The sequence below is a fragment of the Ovis aries genome, chromosome 1 (genome assembly GCF_016772045.2).
Source record: "Ovis aries strain OAR_USU_Benz2616 breed Rambouillet chromosome 1, ARS-UI_Ramb_v3.0, whole genome shotgun sequence".
NCBI lineage: Eukaryota > Metazoa > Chordata > Mammalia > Artiodactyla > Bovidae > Ovis > Ovis aries.
The window spans coordinates 105,458,095-105,483,963 of record NC_056054.1 but is presented as its reverse complement, the minus strand read 5'-3'; the positions used below and the strand labels follow the sequence as shown (position 1 = coordinate 105,483,963).

The 25,869-nt window shown below is 49.4% G+C and overlaps 1 protein-coding gene across 7 annotated transcripts; it reads left to right on the top strand.

Annotated features, from left to right (window-relative positions):
- The first annotated feature begins 17,108 nt into the window (after positions 1-17,108).
- PKLR (pyruvate kinase L/R) lies at positions 17,109-25,652 on the top strand. 7 transcript variants are annotated; one of them, XM_060402595.1, is made up of 12 exons: positions 17,109-17,220; positions 17,479-17,582; positions 18,286-18,397; positions 21,042-21,133; positions 21,231-21,362; positions 21,505-21,691; positions 22,014-22,284; positions 22,406-22,556; positions 22,856-23,008; positions 23,105-23,271; positions 23,991-24,172; positions 25,151-25,652. In XM_060402595.1, exons 3-12 carry the CDS (start codon positions 18,307-18,309, stop codon positions 25,255-25,257), a joined length of 1,533 nt encoding a protein of 510 aa, XP_060258578.1. In that variant the 5' UTR covers positions 17,109-17,220; positions 17,479-17,582; positions 18,286-18,306; the 3' UTR covers positions 25,258-25,652. The 7 variants fall into 7 exon arrangements, with proteins under 7 accessions (XP_060258578.1, XP_060258547.1, XP_060258569.1 ...); XM_060402564.1 differs by having other exon boundaries at positions 18,215-18,397; XM_060402586.1 differs by having other exon boundaries at positions 17,479-17,601.
- Positions 25,653-25,869: the final 217 nt, after the last annotated feature.

Below are 25,869 nucleotides of genomic sequence, written 5' to 3'. Positions count from 1 at the left end.
ACATACACACCTTACACACACACACCCCTTACACACACCGCTTACCCACCCACCATGGGTAACACACACACAGTTCACCCACCATGGGTACACACACACACCCCATATACATACACCCTGTACACACACACTCCTTACACACACATACCCTTCACACACACACACACACAGTTCACCCACCCACCTTGGGTAACACACACATCCCCCATATACATACACCCTGTACACACACATACCCTTCACACACACACACACACACGTTTTACCAGCCACCATAGGTACCACACACATACAAGTTTACCCACATATCATGGGTAACACACACACCCCTTAAACACACATACACACCTTACACACACACACCCCTTACACATACACACCCCCTACACACACACACCGCTTACCCACCCACCGTGGGTAATTATATAAAAACTGAAACCATAATATAGAAGATAACATAAGGGTCAGTCAGTCAGTTCAGTTCAGTTCAGTCGCTCAGTCGTGTCCAACTCTTTTTGACCACATGAATCCCAGCACGCCAGGCCTCCCTGTCCATCAGCAACTCTCGGAGTTCACTCAAACTCACTTCCATCAAGTCGGTGATGCCATCCGGCCATCTCATCCTCTGTCGTTCCCTTTTCCTCCTGCCCTCAATCCCTCCCAGCATCAGAGTCTTTTCCAATGAGTCAACTCTTCCCATGAGGTGACCAAAGAACTGGAGTTGCAGCTTTAGCATCATTCCTTCCAAAGAAATCCCAGGGCTGATGTCCTTCAGAATGGACTGGTTGGATCTCCTTGCAGTGCAAGGGACTCTCAAGAGTCTTCCCCAACACCACAGTTCAAAAGCATCAATTCTTCGGTGCTCAGCTTTCTTCACAGTCCAACTCTCACATCCATACATGACCACTGGAAAACCATAGCCTTAACTAGACAAACGTTTGTTGGCAAAATAATGTCTCTGCTTTTCAATATGCTATCTAGGTTGGTCATAACTTTCCTTCCAAGGAGTAAGCGTCTTTTAATTTCATGGCTGCAGTCACCATCTGCAGTGATTTTGGAGCCCCCCAAAATAAAGTCTGACACTGTTTCCCCTGTTTCTCCATCTATTTGCCATGAAGTGATGGGACCAGATGCCATGATCTTCGTTTTCTGAATGTTGAGCTTTAAGCCAACTTTTTCACTCTCCTCTTTCCCTTTCATCAAGAGGCTTTTTAGTTCCTCTTCACTTTCTGCCATAAGGGTGGTGTCATCTGCATATCTGAGGTTATTGATATTTCTCCCGGCAATCTTGATTCCAGCTTGTGCTTCTTCCAGCCCAGTATTTCTCATGATGTACTCTGCATAGAAGTTAAACAAGCAGCGTGAAAATATACAGCCTTGACGTACTCCTTTTCCTATTTGGAACCAGTCTGTTGTTCCATGTCCAGTTCTAACTGTTGCTTCCTGGCCTGCATATAGGTTTCTCAAGAGGTCAGGTGGTCTGATATTCCCATCTCTTGAAGAATTTTCCACACTTTATTGTGATCCACACAGTCAAAGGCTTTGGCATAGTCAATAAAGCAGAAATAGATGTTTTTCTGGAACTCTCTTGCTTTTTCCACGATCCAGAGGATGTTGGCAATTTGATCTCTGGTTCCTCTGCCTTTTCTAAAACCAGCTTGAACATCTGGAAGTTCACGGTTCACGTATTGCTGAAGCTTGGCTTGGAAAATTTTGAGCATTACTAGCATGTGAGATGAGTGCAATATAAATGTATAAGTGAATCATTTTGTTGTACAGCAGAAATTATCACATCATATATCATCTATAATCCAAAAAAAGAAAGGGAAAAAAAAAGAGAATGGAGACCGAAAACAACACAAAATATGAACTTCCTAGGCAGAGTAACACCATGAGAAACACTGGGCTGGAAGAAGCACAAGCTGGAATCAAGATTGCCGGGAGAATTATCAATAACCTCAGATATGCAGATGACACCACCCTTATGGCAGAAAGTGAAGAGGAACTAAGAAGCCTCTTGATGAAAGTGAAAGAGGAGAGTGAAAAAGTTGGCTTAAAGCTCAACATTCGGAAAACGAAGATCATGGCATCTGGTCCCATCACTTCATGGCAAATAGATGGGGAAACAGGGGAAACAGTGTCAGACTTTATTTTGGGGGGCTCCAAAATCACTGCAGATGGTGACTGCAGCCATGAAATTAAAAGACGCTTACTCCTTGGAAGAAAAGTTATGACCAACCTAGATAGTATATTCAAACTCAGAGACATTACTTTGCCAACTAAGGTCCGTCTAGTCAAGGCTATGGTTTTTCCAGTGGTCATGTATGGATGTGAGAGTTGGACTGTGAAGAAGGTTGAGCGCCGAAGAACTGATGCTTTTGAACTGTGGTGTTGGGGAAGACTCTTGAGAGTCCCTTGGACTGCAAGGAGATCCAACCAGTCCATCCTAAAGGAGATCAGTCCTGGGTGTTCATTGGAAGGAATGATGTTAAAGCTGAAACTCCAATACTTTGGCCACCTGACGCGAAGAGCTGACTCATTGGAAAAGACCCTGATGCTGGGAAAGATTGAGGACAGGAGGAGAAGGGAACGACAGAGGATGAGAGGTTGGATGGCATCACCGACTCAGTGGACATGGGTTTGGGTGAACTCCAGGAGTTGCTGATGGACAGGGAGGCCTGGTGTGCTGCGGTTCATGGGGTCGCAGAGAGTCGGACACGACTGAGCCACTGAACTGAACTGAACTGAGGCAGTCCAATGGTTAAGACTCCACACTTCCACTGCAGGGGGCAGGGGTCTGCCCCCTGGTCTGGTCTGGGAGGGTTCCACATGCTGAAAGGCAACTAAGCCCACGCGCCGCAACTACCGAGCCTGCACTCTAGAGCCCATGCCTCGGAACAAGGGAAGCCATTGCATGGAGCAGTCCCCACTCGCTGCGACTAGAGAAAGCCCATGTGCAGCCACAAAGACTCAGTGCAGCCAAAGACAAAAAAAAATTAAAATTAAATTTTAAAGCCAGAAAGTGGAGACAAGGGCCCAGGTTGAGACCATCCCTGATAGGCAGCCTGGCTATTTGAGATGTGCAAAGCCTTCTTCCCTTTTTTCTTCTCTACACGAATACTTTATTTATGGAATGACTATTAAGTCACTGGCATTTGATATCTGTACTTTCACGTATCTTTTATCTCACTGAACCCTCACCTGTAAAATTTCCCCCTTGATGTGAGGACCTCAGTCAAAGCTTTCCAGCCCAAGAGTGACAGAGCCACATCCAGAATGTGTCTCAGCTGCCTTTAAATCTGCACGTCTCAACACAGACACCTCTGAGGAGCCTGCGGATCCTTCCCAGAGCCATGTCTTCCTTCCGTCAGCACCTGCCCGTCAAGGCCCTGGGTCACTGCTCTCCTGCTCTGCTCCTTGCCTGGTGGGGTGAGGAGGGGGAGGCATTAACAAAGGATACAGATAAGAGACAGGCAGAAGAGCAGCAGGAAGTCCAGCGCAGTCCAGGCAGCAAGGGATGACTTCAGGAAGAACGAGGAGGCTCACTGGGCCCTGCGGAGGCTGGGTCAAAGACCCTTCAAGAAGGGGCACAGCCTGCTAGATGATATGCTGAAGGAGGAGTGAGAACTCCTGGAGAAAGTCCCATTTAATTCCCATCTGGCTTCTCTTCTGTGGTCTGATGGGAGTCAGGTATCAGGGGCCAGCTAACTCACCCTGAGAGAGAGCAATTGAAATAGGCCAGGGGACTTCCCTGGTGGTCCAATGGTTAAGAATCCACCTGCCAGTGCAGGGGATACAAGTTCCATCCCTGGTCCAGGAAGATCCTACATGCTCCACCACAAGAGAAGCCACAGCAATGAGAAGCCTGCACACCACAAGAAGACTAGCCCCAACTCACCACAACTAGAGAAAACCCACGGGCAGCAACGAAAACCCAGTGCAGCCAAAAATAAATATTATTAAAAAAAAAAAGAAACAGGCCAGGAAGGGAAGCCAATTCCAGGCTCCAGTCTTCCCTGTTCTTGCCAGCTAAAGTGGAACTCCCGGGGTCTAAGTGCCACCTGGGTGCAAGTCGCGATTCCACCCGAACTAGCTGAGTGAACTTCAACAAGCCCTGTGACATCTCCGAGTGGGCTCCAAACTGCTAATTGAGGATATCAGTGTGATTCATGTCATCTGTGTTTGTTATTAATGATTCAGAGGATAAATGTGTGCCTTATCTAATTAGCGTATAGGGCAGAGTTGAGGATCAACAGCGGAAAGCAAGGAAAAGGTCTTTATAAGTATTCAAGTCCATCTGAGTCCAAAGAACAGTCAACTACAATTTGGCACTTGCCAGGAGCATTTGCCAGCCACTGAACAACAGCAATAAAGGCCTTTGCCATCTGCCCTTCAGGAGACTGAACCCTGTGCTGCTGCAGGTGCCATGAGCTTCGTTTTCTGAATGTTGAGGTTTAAGCCAACTTTTTCACTCTCCTCTTTCACTTCTGTGAAGAGGCTTTTGAGTTCCTCTTCACTTTCTGCCATAAGGGTGGTGTCATCTGCATATCTGAGGTTATTGATATTTCTCCCAGCCATCTTGATTCCAGCTTGTGCTTCTTCCAGCCCAGTGTTTCTCATGATGTACTCTGCATAGAAGTTAAATAAGCAGGGTGACAGTATACAGCCTTGATGTACTCCTTTTCCTATTTGGAACCAGTCTGTTGTTCCATGTCCAGTTCTAACTGTTGCTTCCTGGCCTGCATATAGGTTTCTCAAGAGGCAGTTCAAGGGGTCTGGTATTCCCATCTCTTTCAGAATTTTCCATAGTTTATTGTGATCCACACAGTCAAAGGCTTTGGCATAGTCAATAAAGCAGAAATAGATGTTTTTCTGGAATTCTCTTGATTTTTCGATGATCCAGCAGATGTTGGCAATTTGATCTCTGGTTCCTCTGCCTTTTCTAAAACCAGCTTGAACTTCTGGAAGTTCATGATTCATGTATTGCTGAAGCCTGGCTTGGAGAATTTTAAGTATTACTTTACTAGCATGTGAGATGAGTGCAACTGTGCAGTAGTTTGAGCATTCTTTGGCATTGCCTTTCTTTGAGATTGGAATGAAAACTGACCTTTTCCAGTCCCATGGCCACTGCTGAGTTTTCCAAATTTGCTGGCATATTGAGTGCAGCACTTTCACAGCATCATCTTTCAGGATTTGAAATAGCTCAGCTGGAATTCCATCACCTCCACTAGCTTTGTTCATAGTGATGCTTCCTAAGGCCCCCTTGACTTCACATTCCAGGATGTCTGGCTCTAGGTGAGACACCATCACACCATCGTGATTGTCTGGGTCATGAAGATTTTTTTTGTACAGTTCTTCTGTGTATTCTTGCCACCTCTTCTTAATATCTTCTGCTTCTGTTAGGTCCAGACCATTTCTGTCCTTTATTGAGCCCATCTTTGCATGAAATGTTCCCTTGGTATCTCTAATTTTCTTGAAGAGATCTCTAGTCTTTCCCATTCTATTGTTTTCCTCTATTTCTTTGCATTGATCGCTGAGGAAGGCTTTCTTATCTCTCCTTGCTATTCTTTGTAACTCTGCATTCAAATGGGTATGTCTTTCCTTTTCTCCTTCGCTTTTCGCTTCCCTTCTTTTCACAGCTATTTGTAAGGCCTCCTCAGACAGCCATTTTGCTTTCTTGCATTTTTTTTTCTTGGGGATGGTCTTGATCCCTGTCTCCTGTACAATGTCACGAACCTCTGTCCGTAGTTCATCAGGCACTCTATCAGATCTAGTCCCTTAAATCTATTTCTCACATCATGAACTCCTTACTGTAAAATTCAGACTTAAATTGAAGAACGTAAGGAAAACCACTAGGTCATTCAGGTATGGCCTAAATCAAATCCCTTATGATTATACAGTGGAAGTGAAAAATAGATTCGAGGGATTAGATCGGATAGAGTGCCTGAAGATCTATGGACAGAAGTTCATAACATTGTACAGGAGGCAGGGATCAAAACCATCTCTAAGAAAAAGAAATGCAAAGATACAGAATGGTTGTCTGAAGAGGCCTCACAAATAGCTGAGAAAAGAAGAGAAGCAAAAGGCAAAGGAGAAAAGAAGATATACCCATCTGAATGCAGAGTTCCCAAGAATTGCAAGGAAAGATAAGACAGTCTATTTAAGTGAATAATGCAAGGAAATAGAAGAAAATAATAGAATGGGCTCTCCTAGGCATTGGAGAAGGAAATGGCAGCCCACTGCAGTGTTCTTGCCTGGAGAATCCCAGGGACGGGGAAGCCTGGTGGGCTGCTATCTATGGGATCTCACAGAGTCGGACACGACTGAAGCGACTTAGCAGCAGCAGCAGCAGCAGCAGGCCCAGCCTAACCCCCACTGGGCAACACTTAGCAGCTTGAAGGCCAAGGTCTCCTAAATGGCTCTAGGACCCTGGGAAAAGAGAAAGTGTCAGAGCCACCCCTGCCTCAGTCATCAGGAAGTCTCAAGTACTCAGACAGAACACAGCTTTGCAGTCAACCAGCCCTGGGTTCGAACCCTACTTTCAATCTTCACTATTTGTATCATTTGGGATTTATTATCTAAATTCTGTGAAGGTTATTTTTCTCCTTCAATTGGAGATAATATGTATCTCACAGGTTGGCAGCAGCCCATCTTCCTTATGTAGCTGAGAGCAAATGCTTCAGCTTTCAGCTGCATCCCAGGACACTAGGGTAGTATTGGCATAGCCGTTATATGGAGTTGGCCAAAAAGTTCACTCAGGTTTTTCTTCTGTTTTAGAAAGTTTATTTTTACTTTATTTTCTGCATCAGGTCTTATGCATCATACAAGACCTTTCATGGTGGCGCACGGACTCTCTAACACGGCACACTCTCTAGTACGGCACACTCTCTAGTATGACACACAGGTTCTAGAGCACCCAGGCTCAGTAGTCGCAGTCTGCAGGCTTAGTTTCTCTGTGGCATGTAGAATCTTAGGTTCCTGACCAGGGATAGAACCTGTGTCCTCTGCATTGCAAGGCAGATTCCTAACCACTGGACCCCCTGGGCAGTACCCTCATTTGGGTTTTTCTTTAACAGCTCGTGGAAAAACCTGAACAAATTTTTGACCGACTCAGGTTTGCAGTCTCTTGTTACAAAAAAACAAATCTAAGTCCTCTAGGAGACCTTCCCTCACTGGGTTAGCTATCTCTGTCTTCTTATGGTCCCTGAGCTCACCCGAGGCATAACTCTGATCACTGAATACAGTCAGCAGCTGGATTCTTATCTGTCTTCTCCGCTCCTTGGAACTTCTGCAGGACAGGGACGCTTCTTTCTTGTTGTCACCCAGAGCACAACACAGGATCTGCACCAACAATAAACTTACATGGAATTTATTCTGATTTTTTTAATAACATATACTAACAAGTATGAGGGATTTGATTTAGGTCATACCTGAATGGTCTAGTGGTTTTCCCTACTTTCTTCAATTTCAGTCTGAATTTGGCAATAACGAGTTCATGATCTGAGCCACAGTCAGCTCCTGGTCTTGTTTTTGTTGACTGTATAGAGCTTCTCCATCTCTGGCTGCAAAGAATATAATCAATCTGACTTTGGTGTTGACCATCTGGTGATGTCCATGTGTAGTGTCTTCTCTTGTGTTGTTGGAAGAGGGTATTTGCTATGACCAGTGCATTTTCTTGGCAAAACTCTATTATTAGTCTTTGCCCTGCTTCATTCCACATTCCAAGGCCAAATTTGCCTGTTACTCCAGTTGTTTCTTGACTTCCTACTTTTGCATTCCAGTCCCCTATAATGAAAAGGACATCTTTTTTGGGTGTTAATTCTAAAAGGTCTTGTAGGTCTTCATAGAACCATTCAACTTCAGCTTCTTCAGTGTTACTGGTTGGGGCATAGACTTGGATTACTCTGTCTAGTCAAGGCTATGGTTTTTCCAGTGGTCATGTACGGATATGAGAGTTGGACTGTGAAGAAAGCTGAGCGCTGAAGAATTGATGCTTTTGAACTGTGGTGCTGGAGAAGACTCTTGAGAGTCCCTTGGACTGCAAGGAGATCCAACCAGTCCATTCTAAAGGAGATCAACCCTGGGATTTCTTTGGAGGGAACGATGCTGAAGCTGAAACTCCAGTACTTTGGCCACCTCATGCGAAGAGTTGACTTATTGGAAAAGACTCTGATGCTGGGAGGGATTGGGGGCAGGAGGAGAAGGGGACGACAGAGGGTGAGATGGCTGGATGGCATCACTGACTCGATGGACATGAGTTTGAGTGAACCCCGGGAGTTGGTGATGGACAGGGAGGCCTGGTGTGCTGCGATTCATGGGGTCGCAAAGAGTCAGACACGACTGAGCGACTGAACTGAACTGAACAAGTATGAGAAATACAGTATTCTAATAAACCCTCAGGTAACTGTCACTCAGATTTCACAATTGTCAACATTCTGTTCATCTGATTTTATTAAACTACTTCCGTCTTCTTCTCCCTCTACAAACCACCTTCCTTTGCTGGAATATTTTTAATCAAATCCCCACCATTAATATTATCATACCAACAAATATTTCCAGATATATTTCTAATACATAAGGAATTTTTTAACACAACACACAAAATTAATGGTAATTTCTTAATTTTGCCTAATGCCCAACTCATGTTCAAATTTCCTGAATTGTCTCCAAGGTATCTTTTGCAATTGGTTTGATTGAATCAGAATCCAAATCAAGTCTACTCATTGCATTTGGCTGGTATGTGTATAAAGTCATTTTTAAATAAATGCTTCCTCCTTCACCCCTTTTTCCATGCTATCTAATTGTTAATGAAATCGGGTCATTTGTTTGTAGAATTGCCTATATCTGGATTTAGCTGATGGCATCCTCAAGTCTTTGTTTAATTCTTGCCTCTATTTCCTATAAATTAGTAGTTAGGTTGGAGGCTTCATTAGAATCAGGGTTCTTCTGAGGCATATACTCCTTCCTGTTCTATCTCGAGGCACACGGGTCTTTTGCCCCCACTTTGCTAGTGCCAAACCTAATGGTTTCAGTAGCTCCTGATTGTGTTTTAAATTTAACTGAATGGAAGAAGGAGACAAGAAAGCCCATCTAGTGATGCTGGAGAGCTGGTGAAATCTAGATAGTTGAATAGGAATTTGATTTAGCAGAAAAAATAGGGAAGGTGTAGGGAACCATGTGCGCACAGGCAAGACACTGAGAGGAAGCACAAGGATTCTGGCATGGACGGAGGAGTGGAGAACTGGAGGATATAGTTAGAAGTGATCAGGGTCCAGATAGTAAAGGCTTTTACATGCCCTGAGGAATCAGTGATGTCCTCAATCAGAGCAGGCAGATCAGACCTGATTTTTAGATAACTTTGGCTGCAGTGGGAGGCTCCCATGCAGATGGGGACCTACAAGTGATGAGACTCCAGGCATGAAAAATCTGGGCAATTAATGAGCAGAAGCAGGTCACAGTCCCTGGGAGGAAGGGTGCCTTTGGAAAATGTTTGGAATTGAGAGATTTTGTTGGTTGATGTTAGTTGTGGGTAGTGAGAGTCCTCCAGTTTCACTGAGATGCAGAGAGAGAGCTGAGGGGGCAGTGTAGGATGGGGTGAGGGTTAGGGCTATAAAAGAAGTTGCTTGGCTGTAGCAGAAGGTGCAGGGTGGAGAGGGTCCGACCAGTGAGTGTGGCCTCTCCTAAGAGGTGGACTGTTGGATGTGAGGGTCTGCAGCCCAGGAGAGCGGCTGGGGTGGCTGGACCCTTCTGAGTCACACTGACAGCTGGGTCCCCTCATTCATCAGTTATGTATTGAGCACCTGTCAGGCACTAGGAGTAAAGCAGAGGACAAAACAGACAAAATTCCTGTCTTCCTAGAACTCTCTAGGTGAGGTGAAGTGAAAGTCTCATAGTCGTGTCAGACTCCGATCCCGTGGACTGTAGCCTGCCTGAATCCTCTGCCTGTGGAATTCTCCAGGCAAGAATACTGGAGTGGGTTGCCACGGTATGTGCATCTTCCCGATGAAGGCATCAAACCCGGGTCTCCTGCACTGCATGCAGATTCCTTACCAACTGAGCCACCAGGGAAGCCCCTGGGAGGGGGGTGGAAACACAGTTAACAAGTGACATGTATAAAAGTTGAGGAGGGAAAGAGAGTAAAGCAGGAAAGGGAGGACTGCAGTGTTAAATGAGTGATCAGGGAAGGCCTCACTGGCAAGGTGATATATGAAAAGAAATCAGAAGGAAGTAATAAGCAAGGTGGGCTTCCCAGGTGGTGAGTGGTAAAGAATCCACCTGCCAATGCAGGAGAAATCAGAGCCGCGGGTTCTACCCCTGGGTGGGGACGATCTCCTGGAGGAAAGCATGGCAACCTACTCCATTATTCTTGCCTGGAGAATCCCATGGACAGAGGAGCTTGGAGGGCTACAGTCCACGAGGTCGCAAAGAGTCAGACACGACTAAGTGACTTAGCACTCACACAATAAGCAAGGTGTTACTTCCTTATCTAGAAGAAGGGCATTCTCCATAGACAGAGGTGGGAACAGCAAATGCAGCAGCCCTTTCTGAGGCAGGAACTGACTTCCCGCGTTTGAGAAACAACAAAGAGGTGAGTGAGACAGGATTAAAGGGATAGTAAGAGGACTGGGGGGCTACCCAGGTGGCGCTAGTGGTAAAGAACCCGCCTGTCAATGCAAGAGACGTAAGAGACTCGTGTTCGATCCCTGGGTCAGGAAGATCCCCTGGAGGAGGGCATGGCAACCCCCTCCAGTATTCTGGCCTGCAGAATACCATAGACAGAGGAGCCTGGCAGGCTAGTCTGTGGAGTCGCAAAGAGTCTGACACGACTGAGCAACTGAGCACAGGAGGAGGACTGGGAGGGAGCAAGGCCTTGTAAGGACTTTGGCTTTTACTCCGAGCATGATGGGGCTCATTAGCGGTAAGCAGAGTGTTCTTTTCTCAGCCTCCACCTCCTCCTCCCCAAGCCTCAATGTATGGCTCTTCCACTCACCCATCCTCCCCCCAGAGTGGACCCTCTGCCCCGCCCCAAATGCAACATGAGACCTAGGCCAAATAGGACAGGCCTTCACAAAAGGCTCCAGGAGGAGGAGGCGAAGACCTGGGCCCATACACCCATGTTCATAGCAGCATTATGCCCAATAGTCAAAAGACAGCAGCAACCCAAAGGTCCATCAACAGAGGAATGGATACACAGTGTGGTATATACATATGATGGAATATCATTTGGCCTTAAAAAAGAAGGGAATTCTGTCTGATGTATGAAACCACGTGGATGAATCTTGAAGGCATTGTGCTAATCGAAATAAGCCAGGCACAAAAGGAAAAATAATGCATGAGTCCACTTATAGGGGGTACCTAGAAGAGTCAATTCATACAACCAGAAAGTAGAATAGTTGTTGCCAGGAATTGGGAAGAGGGAAGAGTAGGGAGTTACTGTTTAATTGGTATAGTTTTTCTGTTTGAGTTGATGCAAAAGTTTGGGGAATAAAGAGTAGTGTTTGTCCAACATTGTGAATGTACTTAAAACCACTGAATTATATGTCTCAAAATGGTTAAAAGGGTAAATTGTATCTTATGTATATTTTTCCACATCTTTTTTTCAAAAGAAAAAGGAGACCTGGGCCCAGATTGGCCTCTCCCTGTAACTCCTCCCTGGCTAGTATCCTCCCATGCAAATGAGGGGTTCCATGCATGGAGGTCAGTGAGTCCCTTACAAAAGCTGTAAGCAAAATCGAGGCCTCTCTTCAGAGGCAAGAAGCCTAAGATCTACTTGAAGTGGGAAAAAATAAATAATGTTCAGAGTAGTATGGGGAGTATCATACTGCCACTTGAATAAAAAAGGAACAATTAGGGACTTCCCTGCTGGCGCAGTGGATGAAAATCTGCCTGCTAGTGCAGGGAACATGGGTTCAATCTACTGAGCCCATGCTCTAGAGTCCAAGAGCCCCCACTACTGAAGCGCGTTGGCCAAGAGCCTGTGCTCCTCAAGAGAAGCCGCCTCAATGAGAAGCCTGCATACTGGGAGAAGAGTCGGCCCTGCTCCCCACAACTGGAGAAAGGCCACGCGGCAACAAAGACCCAGTGCAGCCAAAAGCAATTAATAAAAAATTAATAAATTAACTGATTTTTTAAAGAGGGAACAATTACGTATTGTTTGTACCTGCATCATCTATTTCTTGGAGAACACACAGAAAGCTCAGAAATCTGGTAACCTGCTGAGGGGAACTCAGTGGCTGGGCAAGGAGGTGAAGGAAGACTTGACCTTTGAATTTTAACATCGTGTAAATATCTATACAAATAAACCTAAATAGGGCTTCTCTGGTAGCTCAGCGATGAAGAATCCGCCTGCCAGTGCAGGAGACACACGTTCGACCCCTGATCCGGAAGATCCCACACGCTGCCCAGCGACTTAAGCCCGTGGGCCACAACTACGTAGCCTGTGCTCTGGAACTAGGCAGCGACGGGCCAGTGAGCCCGCGTGCTGCAACTGCTGAAGTCTGGGAGACGTGGAGCCGGTGCCCCGCAGCAAGACAAAGCCACTGCAACCAGAAGCATGCTCACCGAAAGGAGAGAAAACCCCGCAGGGAGCAACCGATACCCAGAGCAGCCAAAAACAAAATAAAAATAAACCTAAATACATTCTGGACGAATTCGACGGCACTTCTGGAAATAGTGCAGGGAAATAGGAAATAGAGGCAGGGGCCCACCCCCGAAATTCTGCTGACTACAGAGGCAGAGAAGTCATCACGTTTGCCCGAGAACAAGAGCAATATTTTGGCGCTCTCTGTTCCGGCAGTGCTCACAGCAAGTCCCCGTACGTTATCGCGTACGGAGGGTTTTATTATCTCGGTTTGCAGGCGACGAAACCGAGGCTGAGAGAGTCTCCGCCTCACTTTGGCTCCGGATGGGGCCAGGGACCTCCTTCTCCCGGGGGCCCCAGCCTGGCGCTTGTGCCCGGCGGGCGGCTCGCGCGCGCCCCTCTCAGGCCTGCCGGGAGCCTTTTATCGGATGAGGCGGGCGGTGTTCTCTGGTTGGCAGAATAAAGGCACCTAGACAGTGTGTGTGTGTGTGTGTGTGTGTGTGCTCTCGTGTGTGCACGCGCGCGTGTGGCTGGGGACAAGGGCTAGACACTGTGTGTGTGTGTGTAAGAAAAAGTGTGTGAGGTTCCAGTGTGTCTGAATCTTTGTGAGTCTGCTGTATGCACGTGCGCCGGCAGTGTTGACTCTGTATGTTAGAGCTGGGGGGGTGTGTGCATGGGTGAAATGGGAGTGTTTGTGTACATGTGTGCGGGCAATCTCTGTCCTTGACTGTACAGCTCTGGTATCACCTCTATGAAACCACCCTGACCTCCCTGGCCAGCATCACTCAGTCCCTCTCCTGGTGCCCTCCCTCCTGGACGCAGCTCCATCACCCTGCCTGACACACACACTTTATTAAACCTTACTGCTGACATCCCTGTCCCTCTCCTGTCTGGGCAGGGAGCTGAAGTCTGCACGGGACAGGGCACATGGTGGCCCATCCATGCGTGTGTGCATGTTTGATGTCACATGAGAGGCCTGTATATGTTGGAAGGTGTCAGGGGGTGGGGAAGGGTCCCATTCTGTTTGGATCCTGGGGGCCTATAGTCCTTCTCCCGGATTTCTCACCCACAGGCCTCCTACTCAAAGCAGCCCAACCCCATGACAAAGGGCAGGCCATCTCTCACGTGGTTACTTATGGACCCAGGGTCAGCCAGACTGCTCTTCCTCTGTGGCCTGATTTTAAGGCAAGGCGTCTGTCCGTCGGCTGGATAGGACAGGGGCTGCCTTGGGACACCGAGCCCCACCTCCTGTTGGTCCTCCCAACTGGTCCTGGAGTCAGTTCGAAATTGCCAGGTCGAACTTAATGCCTCTCTCCAACCCCCAAGCACAAGGCCCGAATTCCCAGGTCTGTTATGTTATGCTCACGCTAGTAACAGCTGTGGTACATTTTTATCTGTTCTGTCTTCTGTAGATAGAGCCTAGGACTCCAGGGCCGTTCCCCCTGGGGAAGTCCTTCCTCCTGTTGATCTTCTTGCTTTTCCAGTCAAGGTCTGAAGCTTCTCTCCTTCTCTTCCAGAAACAGTGCTGAAAGGGAAGGAATAGAGAGCTTAAATGGTTACACTACTCAGACTCTAGAACTACACTCTCTGGAGTGGTTGGCCCAGCTCTACCAGTGGCAAGATTTTTAGCTCCAGGCAAGTGTGTCAGACCAAAGCCTTTCTCAAGTTGGATAATTCAAGGACTGTTTCGTAAGAGGATTATGTGCAAAGGTATGGGCAGAGCATTGGTGAACCACAAGGAATAGTGAGTGCATTACCCGCAAGCTAGTAGCAGCGGCTTAGTTACTGCCCTCGGGGGCCCAGGAGATGGAGGGAGCATGGTTCCTAGAATCTGGAGAGAGAGGGCCGCCCAGAAAGCAGACGGCAGGTGCTGTGATCTACAGCAACCCCACAGAAAGAGGGCAGGGACACACCCAGACTTACTCTCCTCTACCTCATCGGTCAGCGCCACTCTCCAGCCAACCCCTACAGAAGTCACGGGACAAGGCCTTTGGCCTCCTGGCTGCAGAGCAGAGTGGAAAGGCTAAAGAAAGGATGTGGAGTGGCAACAGAAGTCCCCCACACCCTGCCAGCCTGAGTTCCCTCATCGGTAAAACAGGCTATTAGGGGAATTCTCTGGCAGTCCAGTGGTTAGGACTCTGCTTTCACTGCTAGGGCCTGGGTTCAATCCCTGGTCGCAGAAATAAGATCCCACAAGCCGCACATGCAGCCAAACTAATGTAAAATAAAACAAACCAGGCTATTCGTCCCACCTTGCTTCTAGGTTGTCATGATGATAAAAGGTGAGGATGTGTATGAGGCCTTGCATGTTGTACCAGCATATGCTGCGTGCTCAGTGAACAGAGTCAATGGTCTGCCTGTCGATTTTAATGATGAACTGACATGGCACACTTGTGTGCCTCCTAAGTCAGTTCAGTCATGTCCAGTTCCTTTTGATAAGACCAGCAGTTTCGTTATCCTCTCCCCCTTCTCTCACCACAGTCCGGGAGGCTCCAGCTCCGAATTTTGAAGCGTGTCAGTGCAGAAGGACATGCTCCCCAACTGGCTCTGGTCATGGATTTCTAAGTCCCAGCAGGATGTAAGTCCATCCTGATTGCAGCTCCAGGAGGTAAGAAGGGGCATCAGATGCCATTAAAGAGAAGGGGAGAATTGAAAGTAGGAATCAGGTGTGGGTGGGAGGACAAATGGTCCATATTTGCTGCTGGCTAGGAGGTATTTGGGGAGGATCTGTGTTCACAGTCTCCTCCATGTTAATTTATAGCGACGCTATGGACTGTAGTAGCCAGGCTTTTCTGTCCATGAGATTCTCCAGGCAAGAAGACTGGAGTGCATTGCCATGCCCTCTTCCAGAGGATCTTCCCGACCCAGGGATCAAACCCACGTCTCTTAAGTTTCCATCATTGGCAGGCGGGTTCCTATCTAAAACAGAGACCTTGAATGCTTTCCCCTGCAAACCGCTCTTCCCTTCCTAACCTAACTGCTCAAGCCAGAGTCCCTCAGTGCCATCCTTTGGGTCTGGGAGCCTTGGTCTGTCTCTCCCCACATGGCACCATCATTCCACTCTGTCTGTTCTTCTTCAACATACATCTCAGATCTGGTTCCCACTCTTCATCTCCACTGCCACTACGCTAGTCCTCCCACCTCGACTTCCCCTAAAACACCTCACTGGTCCCTCTTCACCTACTGTCTGGTCTCTAAAGCATCAGTTGACCGCCACCCTCCTAGATGAGCCCACTGCCCTCCAAGGCCCTGCTTCCGTCTCCAGTTTCACAGGGACCGTGCGCCTCTACTCTCACTGCAGCTTGCCCTCACTAGCACCAGGCTTTTCCTTCCTCAGAGTCTCGGCATATGTTATTTTCCAACCCCACAGAAAACTCCTTGCACCAAATTGTCCCCACTGGTTCTTTCTCCTCCCCCAAATCTCAGCTTAAATATGATCACTTCAGGGACTTCCCTGGAGGTCCAGTGGTTAAGATTCCATGCTCTCAGTGCCAGGGGCCCAGGTTCGATCTCTGGTCAGGGAACTAGATCCTGCATGCTGCAACTAAGACCTGGCATAGCCAAATAAATAAATATCATTAAAAATGTAAGATCACATCAAAGTGGCTTTTCCCAACCACCCCATCTAAAATACATCCCCTTCTCCTCACAGGCTTCTCTGTTCCAGCACCATGATCCATTTCTTCATAGAATTTACAAAGTATGTAGTTATATATTTATTTGCTTAACCCTTGTTTATAGTCTGTCTCATCTCCATACTAAAAATTCCATAGAAGGGCTCTGTTGGGCTCTGTTTTGCTTACCAATGCATCCTTAGGACCTGGCGCAGAGTAGGCACTCAATAAATATTGCAAATGGTCATCAAGCAGACAGGAGCCGAGGTGAGAATGACAATGATGCTATCAGAGCCCTTCTAGAGAATCTCATTGCATGATCAAAATGTTCCCCATCACCTTTCTTCAACCTCCAGCCCCTACCCTAGATCCCCTGCTTCCTAGATTCATCTAGGGCTAACTTCAGTAAAGTACAAAGGGACCATAGTGAAAGTGAAAGTCGCTCAGTTGTGTCTGACTCTCTGCGATCCCATGGATTGTATGGTCCATGGAATTCTCCAGGCCAGAATACTGGGGTGAGCAGCCATTTCCTTCTCCAGGGGATCTTCCCAATCCAGGGATTAAACCCAGGTCTCCCACATTGCAAGTGGATTCTTTACCAGCTGAGCTACCAGGGAACCCCCTCAAAGGGACCATATTACTGGCAAAAAAAAAAAAAAAACAACTCTGTTCAGGTTGATGACCAGACAGAATGGATGGATTAAAAATTTATCAGGAAAAATGGATGAGAGAAGGGCGGAAATGCCAGAGGACAGGGGCAAAGAGCCAGCAGGTCCAGGCGAGGGGCTCTGAGTGGGTGTAGGGGTGGCCCACTGGGTGTGTCCCTTTTCTTTTTTCTGGCTCCTTTTGATAAGACCAGCAGTTTTGTTATCCTCTCCCTCTTCTCTCTCCACAGTCCGGGAGGCTCCAGCTCTGAATTTTGAAGCGTGTCAGTGCAGAAGAACATGCTCCCCAACTGGCTCTGGTCATGGATTTCTAAGTCCCAACAGGATGTAGTGAAGTCCATCCTGATTGCAGCTCCAGGAGGTAAGAAGGGGCATCAGATGCCATTAAAGAGAAGGGGAGAAATGAAAGTAGGAATCAGGTGTGGGTGGGAGGACAAATGGTCCAATTTGTTGCTGGCTAGGAGGTATTTGGGGAGGATCTGTGTTCACAGTCTCCTCCAAGTTAATTTATAGACCCCAGTCTGGGCCTCTTCTCCCAACCCCAATAGGCAGGGCAGAGAGGAGCATGGGAGCCAAGGGGCATTCCCATGACTACTGGACTCTGGCCCCTGGTGCACAGGACTTCCAGTGACACTTTAACCAGGATACAGAGCTGATTCCCCACCCGCCGGCCTCCTGCCTCCCACAGTTAACAGCGTGGAGCAGATCCCCGGAGACAGGCAGGTGTGCAGTGGCATGGAAGGTGTGGCTGGCACTGGGGCTCCTCTTCCTCTGAGCTGGGCTCGGGCAAGCTACGGAGACTTCAGGACCTGGAGGAGCACTGAAGGGGCTGAGGAAACTCAAAGGAGGGAGTGGGAAGCCAGTCAATTGTCAGGGGCTGGAGGGAAGAAGTCAGGAACCTTAGGAAAGGGGACTGGGTGATTCTCAGCCTGGAAATGAAGGGCCACTGTGAACTAGATATCAAAGGGGGCTGAGGCTGAGAGAAGTCAGCAGCTAAAGAGCAAGAAATCTGATGTTGTGAGGGACCGGATAGCTAGGTGATCAAGAATTTGAGCCTGGAGTTAGTCAGACCTAAATGGGAATCTTATCTCTGTTAATTAGAAGCTATACAACCTTGGGCAACTGATCTAACCTTTCTCAGCCTCTGTTTCCTTGCCTAGAAAATGGGGATAATTACAGAACATATAACAATACCTGCTTACTAGCATCCTGGTGACTAAATAAGATACTGTATACATAATGCCCAGCTCAGAAGACTCAGCAAACCGGAGAACTGAGGGAAGGAATAGAAAGTGCACTGAGATGAAAGGATGGGGACCAGAGGCAGGTGCCCACACAGCCCCTTTTCACTGCAGGACCAGCAGGGTACCTGCGGTGGGCTAGTGTAGCCCAGATGACTAAGGAGCTGAGCATTTCCTTCTTCCAGCGGCAACAGCTGCCGGCCGCTATGGCAGACACCTTCCTGGAACATCTGTGCCTGCTGGACATCGACTCTGAGCCTGTGGTCGCTCGCAGTACCAGCATCATCGCCACAATCGGTAAGCACCCCCACCCCCCCTGCAGCGTCACAGGGCCTCGTGTGTTTTTCTCAAGGTGCTGCCTCATCTTTTGTGTTCTTTGAGACTTCTCCTGGTTTGATTGAGGGATAAATAAATAAATATATATTTTAAAATTTTATTTATTTATGGATGCACAAGGTCATTGCTGCAAGAGGGTTTTCTCTAACGGCTGAGGGCAGGGGCCACTCTCTGGTTGTGGTGTGCAGGCTTCCTCATTGCGGTGGCTTCTCTTGTAGAGCGTGGGCTCTAGGAGAAGCAGGCTCAGTATCTGCAGCTTGGAGTCTCTAGAACAAGGCTTGGTAGTTGTGCTGCTCAGGCTTAGTTACCCTGAAACATGTGGGATCTTCCTGGATCAGGAATCAAACCGGTGTCCCCTGGATTGCAAGGGAGATTCTTAACCACTGGACAACTTCAGAAACCCAACAAATATTTGTTGAGTGCTTGGTAGATAAGCTTCTGGGTCCTGGGAGTAGGTCAGTGAAATGAAATAGACAGGGATTTCTCTGGTTAGGATTCCATGCTTCCACCGCAGAGGGCCAGGTTCTATCCCTAGCTGGGGAAGTAGATCCCACCTGCACAGCATAGCCAAATAAGTAAAAATAATTATTTTTTTAAAAAGAGATTTCCCTGGTGGTCCAGTGGCTAAGACTCCATGCTCCCAATGCAGGAAGCCCAGGTTCAATCCCCGGTCCAGAAACTAGAACCCACATGCCACAACTAAGACCCAGCACAACCAAATAAATAAATATTAAAAAAGAAAAAAACAGACAAAGATCCCTACTCTTGGGGAGCTGACACTAGCTGGGTGGGACCATAATAAATATAATAAGTTATTAAAAAATACAGAAAGTATTTAGTATATTAGAAACTGATAAGTACTATGGGGAAAAAAAAAGAAAAATCATGCGTGGTTAAGGGGTATTAAAATGCAAGGGCAGGAGGGAGGTGGCAGTCCTAATAGGGAGTCAGGGTAGCCATTGTTGAGAAAATTAGACCTGAGCAATGTCTGAGGGAAGAGAGTTCTAGGCAAAGGGAATAGTCAGTGCCAAGGCCCTAAGTCAAGGAGGCTGGAAACCATCAAGGGGAAGAGCAGCAAAAATGAAGAGGTTGGAGGAAGGGGAAGATAAAGGAGGGTTTAGTAGGCCATTTTTAGAATTCGAGTTGCGTTTCACTCCAAGTGTAGTGCGAAACTGAAACTACTGTAGAGTTTTGAGCAGGAGTTACATGCTGTTACTTAGGTCTTAACAGAACTGCCCTGGCAGCTATATTGAAAGTAGATTGCGGTTGGGGGTTGGGGTGAGCGCCGAAGCTGCTCCTGCAGTATATCTGGTTTAGACCACGTGGTGGCAGTGGAGCTGCTGAGAAGGGACAATATTCTGAATGTATTTTGAAGGTAGTGCCAACAGGATATGATGGATTGGATATGGGGTGGGGGTGGGGGTGAGAAAGGAGTCAAGGACTAGTCCCAGTTTTTTGGTGTGAGGAGCTAGAAGAATCCATTATCAACTGAGCAGGAGAGACTGTGGTGGAAATGTTTAGAGGAGAGATCAGTTCAGTTTCGGGCTTGTTGAGTTTGATTACACATATTAGACATGCAAGTGTGATATAGAGTAGGCAATCAGATACACAACTCTGGTTTTGGGAGAGGGGTCTAAACGGGGCATGTAAATTCGGAAGTTGTTGACATACTGATGGGATGTAAAGCCATGAGACTAGTTGAGACTACCAAGGGAGTGAAAGTAAAATGAGAGAAGAGGAATGGTCATCTAATGGGAGCTAAGGGTGAAAGGGAGCAGCCAGTGAGGTGGAAGCAAACCAGGAGAGGGTGGTGTCCTGGAGGCCAGCCAAAATGTATGTCAAGGACGTGTGTCAGATACTGTTGACAGACCAGCTAGGATGAGGACTTTTAGCAACAACACAGAGGTTGTTGATGACCTTGACAAGAGCAGATGTAATGGAGAGTGGGTACAAGGAGAATAGGGGGGAGGGGTTTACAGAGATAACTCTTGTCATGAATTTTGCTGTGCCAGTGAGCAAAGGAATAGGGCTGTGTAGCTAGAGGGGGAACTGAAATTAGAAGAATTCATTGTTGTTGGATGAAATAATACCAGGCTTACATGCTGATGGGAATGATCTAACAGAAAAGGGACATAGACAACTGGGGGAACTGCTGAATCTGTATTTGATTGGGTGAGAAGGAGACCCAGTAGGCAAGTGGAAGAACTGGCTTAGAGAGGGACTGGAGAGGCTGGTCAGCTGGGTCTGTTACTCAGCTGTCCTCCCAGCAGGGAAGGAATGGAACTCAACTCTCCTCAGTCCAACAGGAAGGAGGCTCTAAAGCTTGGCGCCTATCCCCTTCTCATTCACTGGGGTTCCCCCACCCTGCAGCCCAGAACATCAAGGGCCTGGCTGAGCCCAGTCTTCTAGGGGCTTGCAGTGCAAGGAGGCGGGTCTTAGCTAGAGAGGGGAAAGTAGTCTCTGATCTGTGTGCAGGGGTGGGGTCAGGGGACAAAGGTCGGGTGACAGGCCTTCTGCGGCCTGGGGCGGCCCCAAGGGTGATGATGGGTTCGGCTGTCACTCAGGTTTGGTGAGAAAGTTGTCTGAATCGGGTCTCTGGTTCCAGGGCCGGCATCTCGCTCCGTGGAGCGCCTCAAGGAGATGATCGCGGCCGGGATGAACATCGCGAGACTCAACTTCTCCCACGGCTCCCACGAGGTTCAGGGCGGGACCACGGGGAGACGGGTGGGGCTAGAGGATGCCCCGAGGTCCCGGCCAGCTTCCCCTGAAATCCTCGCTTTGTCCTGGTCCCCAGTACCATGCTGAGTCCATCGCTAACGTCCGGGAGGCGGTGGAGAGCTTTGCAAATTCTCCGCTCAGCTACCGACCCGTGGCCATCGCCCTGGACACCAAGGGACCAGAGATACGCACTGGGATCCTGCAAGGGGTGAGAGGGGACCAGCCCTGTTCTGGGGACGGCGAAGGGGGCGGTGCGGCGTGAAGGAAGTTATCCGTAGGGCGGAGCATTGGGAGGGGCCGGCCCTGACCTCCGCAGGCCGAACTCAGCGGTCCTCTGGCCCCGCCCCTAGGGCCCGGCGTCAGAAGTGGAGATAGTGAAGGGCTCCCGGGTGCTGGTGACCGTGGATCCAGAGCTCCGGACGCGCGGGGACGCGAACACCGTGTGGGTGGACTACCCCAGTATCGCCCGAGTCGTGCCGGTGGGGGGCCGGATCTACATTGACGACGGGCTCATCTCCCTAGTGGTCAAGAAAATCGGTGCGGACGAGCCTCCAGCCCTGGTTCTGCGCAGTGGGCCCTCTTCCTTTCGGTCCCGCCTTCGCCCTTCACTCCCACCACACCTTCCCGAGTCCCTGGCATCCAGACTCCTGGGCTACCCTGGGCTGGGGCTGGATTGGCGGGTTAGAAGCTTCTTCCACAGACGTCCACCCTGTGCTATTCGGTGCAGAGCCCAGGCTGAGCATGAAGAAACAAATAAGACATCATTCCGTTTTCTTGAGGTCCAAGCCTGGTGTTCTCACTGCTGTGACTATGCCCCGGCCTCACCCCTAACCTAGGTGGATTCTTTCCATACCCGCAGGTCCAAAAGGGCTAGAGACCGAAGTGGAGAACGGCGGTGTCCTGGGCAGTCGGAAGGGCGTGAACTTGCCGGGCATCGAGGTGGACCTGCCCGGGCTGTCCGAGCAAGATGTCCAGGACCTGCGCTTCGGGGTGGAGCAGGGCGTGGACATCATCTTTGCCTCTTTCGTGCGGAAAGCCAGCGACGTGGCTGCCGTCCGGGCTGCTCTGGGGCCGGAAGGACAGGGCATCAAGATCGTTAGCAAAATCGAGAACCACGAGGGCGTAAAAAAGTGAGACTTGGTCTTTGTTCCCATCAGGCCCTACGCATCCCCGTCTCCCCCCTCTTTCCCTGCCTCCCTCTCTCTGGCTTCTCTTGGGTCTTTCCCAGCCCTGACTTCCCCAACCACCCAGGTTCGATGAAATCCTGGCAGTGAGCGACGGCATTATGGTGGCCCGGGGTGACCTGGGCATTGAGATCCCGGCCGAGAAGGTTTTCCTGGCTCAGAAGATGATGATCGGCCGTTGCAACTTGGCGGGAAAGCCCGTTGTCTGTGCTACACAGGTCTGCCATGAGCCCTGGGGGCAGGGCCCTCTATGAGTCTGGGGACACCGAGGGTGAATATGCACACCTTAGTTCTCTAGCACGTTTTGCTGTCCAATGTTTGACCCTCAAACAACAAAGCTATGAAGACCTACTGTGACCCCCGTTTTCAGATGAGGAAACAGAGCAGCCAGGATCACACAGTTTGTGAGTGTGACTCTGGTTTTCAGGGCCCTCAGAGTGGATGTCAGAGACATAGTCGGGGCAGGGTCCCCAGTCATATATGACTCCTACAGCTCTGACCTCAAGATATCCCCCAGATGCTGGAGAGCATGATCACTAAGCCCCGGCCGACTCGGGCAGAGACGAGTGATGTGGCCAACGCCGTTCTGGATGGGGCGGACTGTATCATGCTGTCGGGGGAGACTGCCAAAGGCAGCTTTCCTGTAGAGGCTGTGAAGATGCAGCATGCGGTAGGAGCTCAGGATGCAAGGCAAATGGGCTGGAAAACCACCCCCCCCTTCCAGATCCCAGTACCCTTGCCCAGCTTGACCTCCTGGTGCCCACAGATTGCCCGGGAGGCAGAGGCTGCCATGTACCACCGGCAGCTCTTTGAGGAGCTACGCCGGGCAGCACCACTGAGCCGGGATCCCACCGAGGTCACCGCTATTGGTGCTGTGGAGGCTGCCTTCAAGTGTGGTGCTGGTGCCATCATTGTGCTGACCACCACTGGCCGGTGAGGAGCACACTGGGACCACAGCAGGACAGAGCTCTGGGTCCAGGGCAGGCTGGGATGGGCCCCAAGCGTGGCTTTTATCTCATCATCAGAGATCTTTCTGGGGTAAGAAGAGAGGCAGCTATGGGAGCTGGAAGCCTAGAGAGACAGATCTTGGAGCACACCAGGAATTGTGCCTATCTCCTCAAGGGGTTGGGAGGACAAGGGGGCATCACTGGGTGCACTGACTTCCAGGCCATCTGGGCTTCCAGGGCTCAGAAACAGGCCCTCTTCATTTAGCCCACAAAGCTTTGCAATGCTGGGGTATTACAGAAGGCTCCAGAAGGTCTGAGTTCAAATCTTCACTCTGAAACTTAGCTATGATATCTTGGGTAGGTCACCCAGGTTCTGTAATACTCCTCCACTTGCTCACAGGGTCATGAGGATTAACAAGAAACATTTTTTAAGTTAAATACTATATAAAGATGCATTCCCAGAAGGGTTTTCTGTTTTTCAAAGAGGTTTCTCATCTCATTTGATAGATTTTTTTTTAGTCATCTCATAGTTTCCCCATGTGGTCAGAAAGGCAGGTATTCTTACACCCACTTTATGGGTGAGACAACTAAGGCCCAGAAAAAATATGATGACTTACCTAGGGTCACAAAGCTTATTGGTGGCGCCTGGAACCCGAACCCAACACTCTTCCAATATTCTGGACTGACCTTGTCTGCCTCCTTCAGCTCAGCCCAGCTTCTGTCTCGGTACCGACCTCGGGCAGCAGTCATTGCCGTCACCCGCTCTGCTCAAGCTGCCCGCCAGGCCCACCTGTGCCGAGGAGTCTTTCCTGTGCTCTACCGTGAACCTCCAGAGGACATCTGGGCCGACGATGTGGACCGCCGGGTCCAATTTGGCATCGACAGTGGTGAGCCCCCTGGCTCCCTCCCACCCTCCCCTGAATTTGGATCCTGAGTCCTCCAACCCCACTTCCTACACTCACCCAAAGGGTCTTGCCTCTCTCCTCTGGTCCCAGGTGTTCTCTGTGAGATTCACTAAGATTGAGATACTTGAGTTTCCAAGGGTGGGGGGAACATGCTGAGAGAGGGCAGAAGGAGCGAGGGCAGGGACCAGGGCATCCCTAAGTGGCCGGCACAGCTGCTGCCTCCACCAGGTGGCTGGAGCTGGGCATGACACAAGGAGCAAAAGAGGAGAGGAGAAAGAGGGAGCCAGGGCCCTGCAGCTGCAACTGAAATCGAATTGACAGTTGCTATGCTTATACCCTGGGCTTCCCTGGTAGCTCAGCTGGTAAAGAATCTGCCTGCGAGGCAGAGACCCTGGTTTGATTCCTGGGCAGGGAAGATCCCCTGAAGAAGAGATAGGCTACCCACCCCAGTATTCTTGGGCCTTGCTGGTGGCTCAGACAGTAAAGAATCTGCCTGCAATGCGGGAGACCTAGGTTCAATCTCTGGGTTGGGAAAATCCCCTGGAGGAGGACATAGCAACCCACTCCAGTATTCTTGCCTGGAGAATCCCCATGGACAGAGGGGCCTGGCAGGCTACAGTCCCTAGGGGTCTCAAAGAAGTTGACATGACTGAGCGACTGAGCACAGCACATGCTCATACTCCCCCTTTCCGTGTGCACAGCCACGCAGGTGGAGAGACTTGCTGCTCAGCAACACGCCCCATGGCACCCCATGGGCACAGCTGCAGCTCGCATCTCCTACAGTGGTCGCATTCCCTGCAGTGCCCCCTGTGGGGCACACTGTACAGTTTGCCTCAGGCCCCTCCTTCCTTATGGGTGCCCTTGAGGGAGGCGGTGAAGGGTGGTGGCTGGTTCTCTTTACAGAGCTGGCCTGGGTCCCTCAGTGGCTGATTATCATCTTCTCTCCTTCCCCCGCTCCAGGAAAGCTCCGTGGCTTCCTCCATTCTGGGGACCTGGTGATTGTGGTGACAGGCTGGCGACCAGGCTCTGGCTATACCAACATCATGCGGGTGCTGACCGTAACCTGAGGTCCCCCTCCTCCTCTGACCAAGCCAGCCCGGGACCCGCCCCTCTCCACTCCCTCCTGCAGCCCCACATCTGAGTCTTTTCTACTCCCAATCCTCCCTACCCCAGGCCACATCTGCCATCCAGTTTCCTTCCAGGGCACTCCCTCCCTTTCTCTGTCTCATGCAGGCCTGGATAGTCTGTATCCAATTAAGCACTGGCCATCCAACAGAACCATTGGTACATTCCCTGCATCTAATGCTCTCAACTGGTCCCTAAGATGCTCTGAGCCTTTAATCCCAGCTCAACTATTAATTCTATTCCCCCAGGTTTCCCATAGCTGAGGGTGGAGGGGAGGGGAGCAGGGTAATCATGGCCACAGTCTCCACAAAATCTCATCTTAAAAATCATCTCCCAAGGAGAGTGTCACCTCTTTCTTCATTGTGACTGGAAGCTAGGGGAGATGGAAGCCGGGGAGCACCAGAGCCAGGCGGGCCCACCTCGTTAGTGTCTCACCACCTCGAGGCTTGCAGGCCACGCCCATTTGCTCTCACATCCATCTCATGCTTTACTGGGTCAGGTCTTCTGGCCTCCTTCTGCACCCTGAAATGCCCACTTTGTTCCCACACACAAAC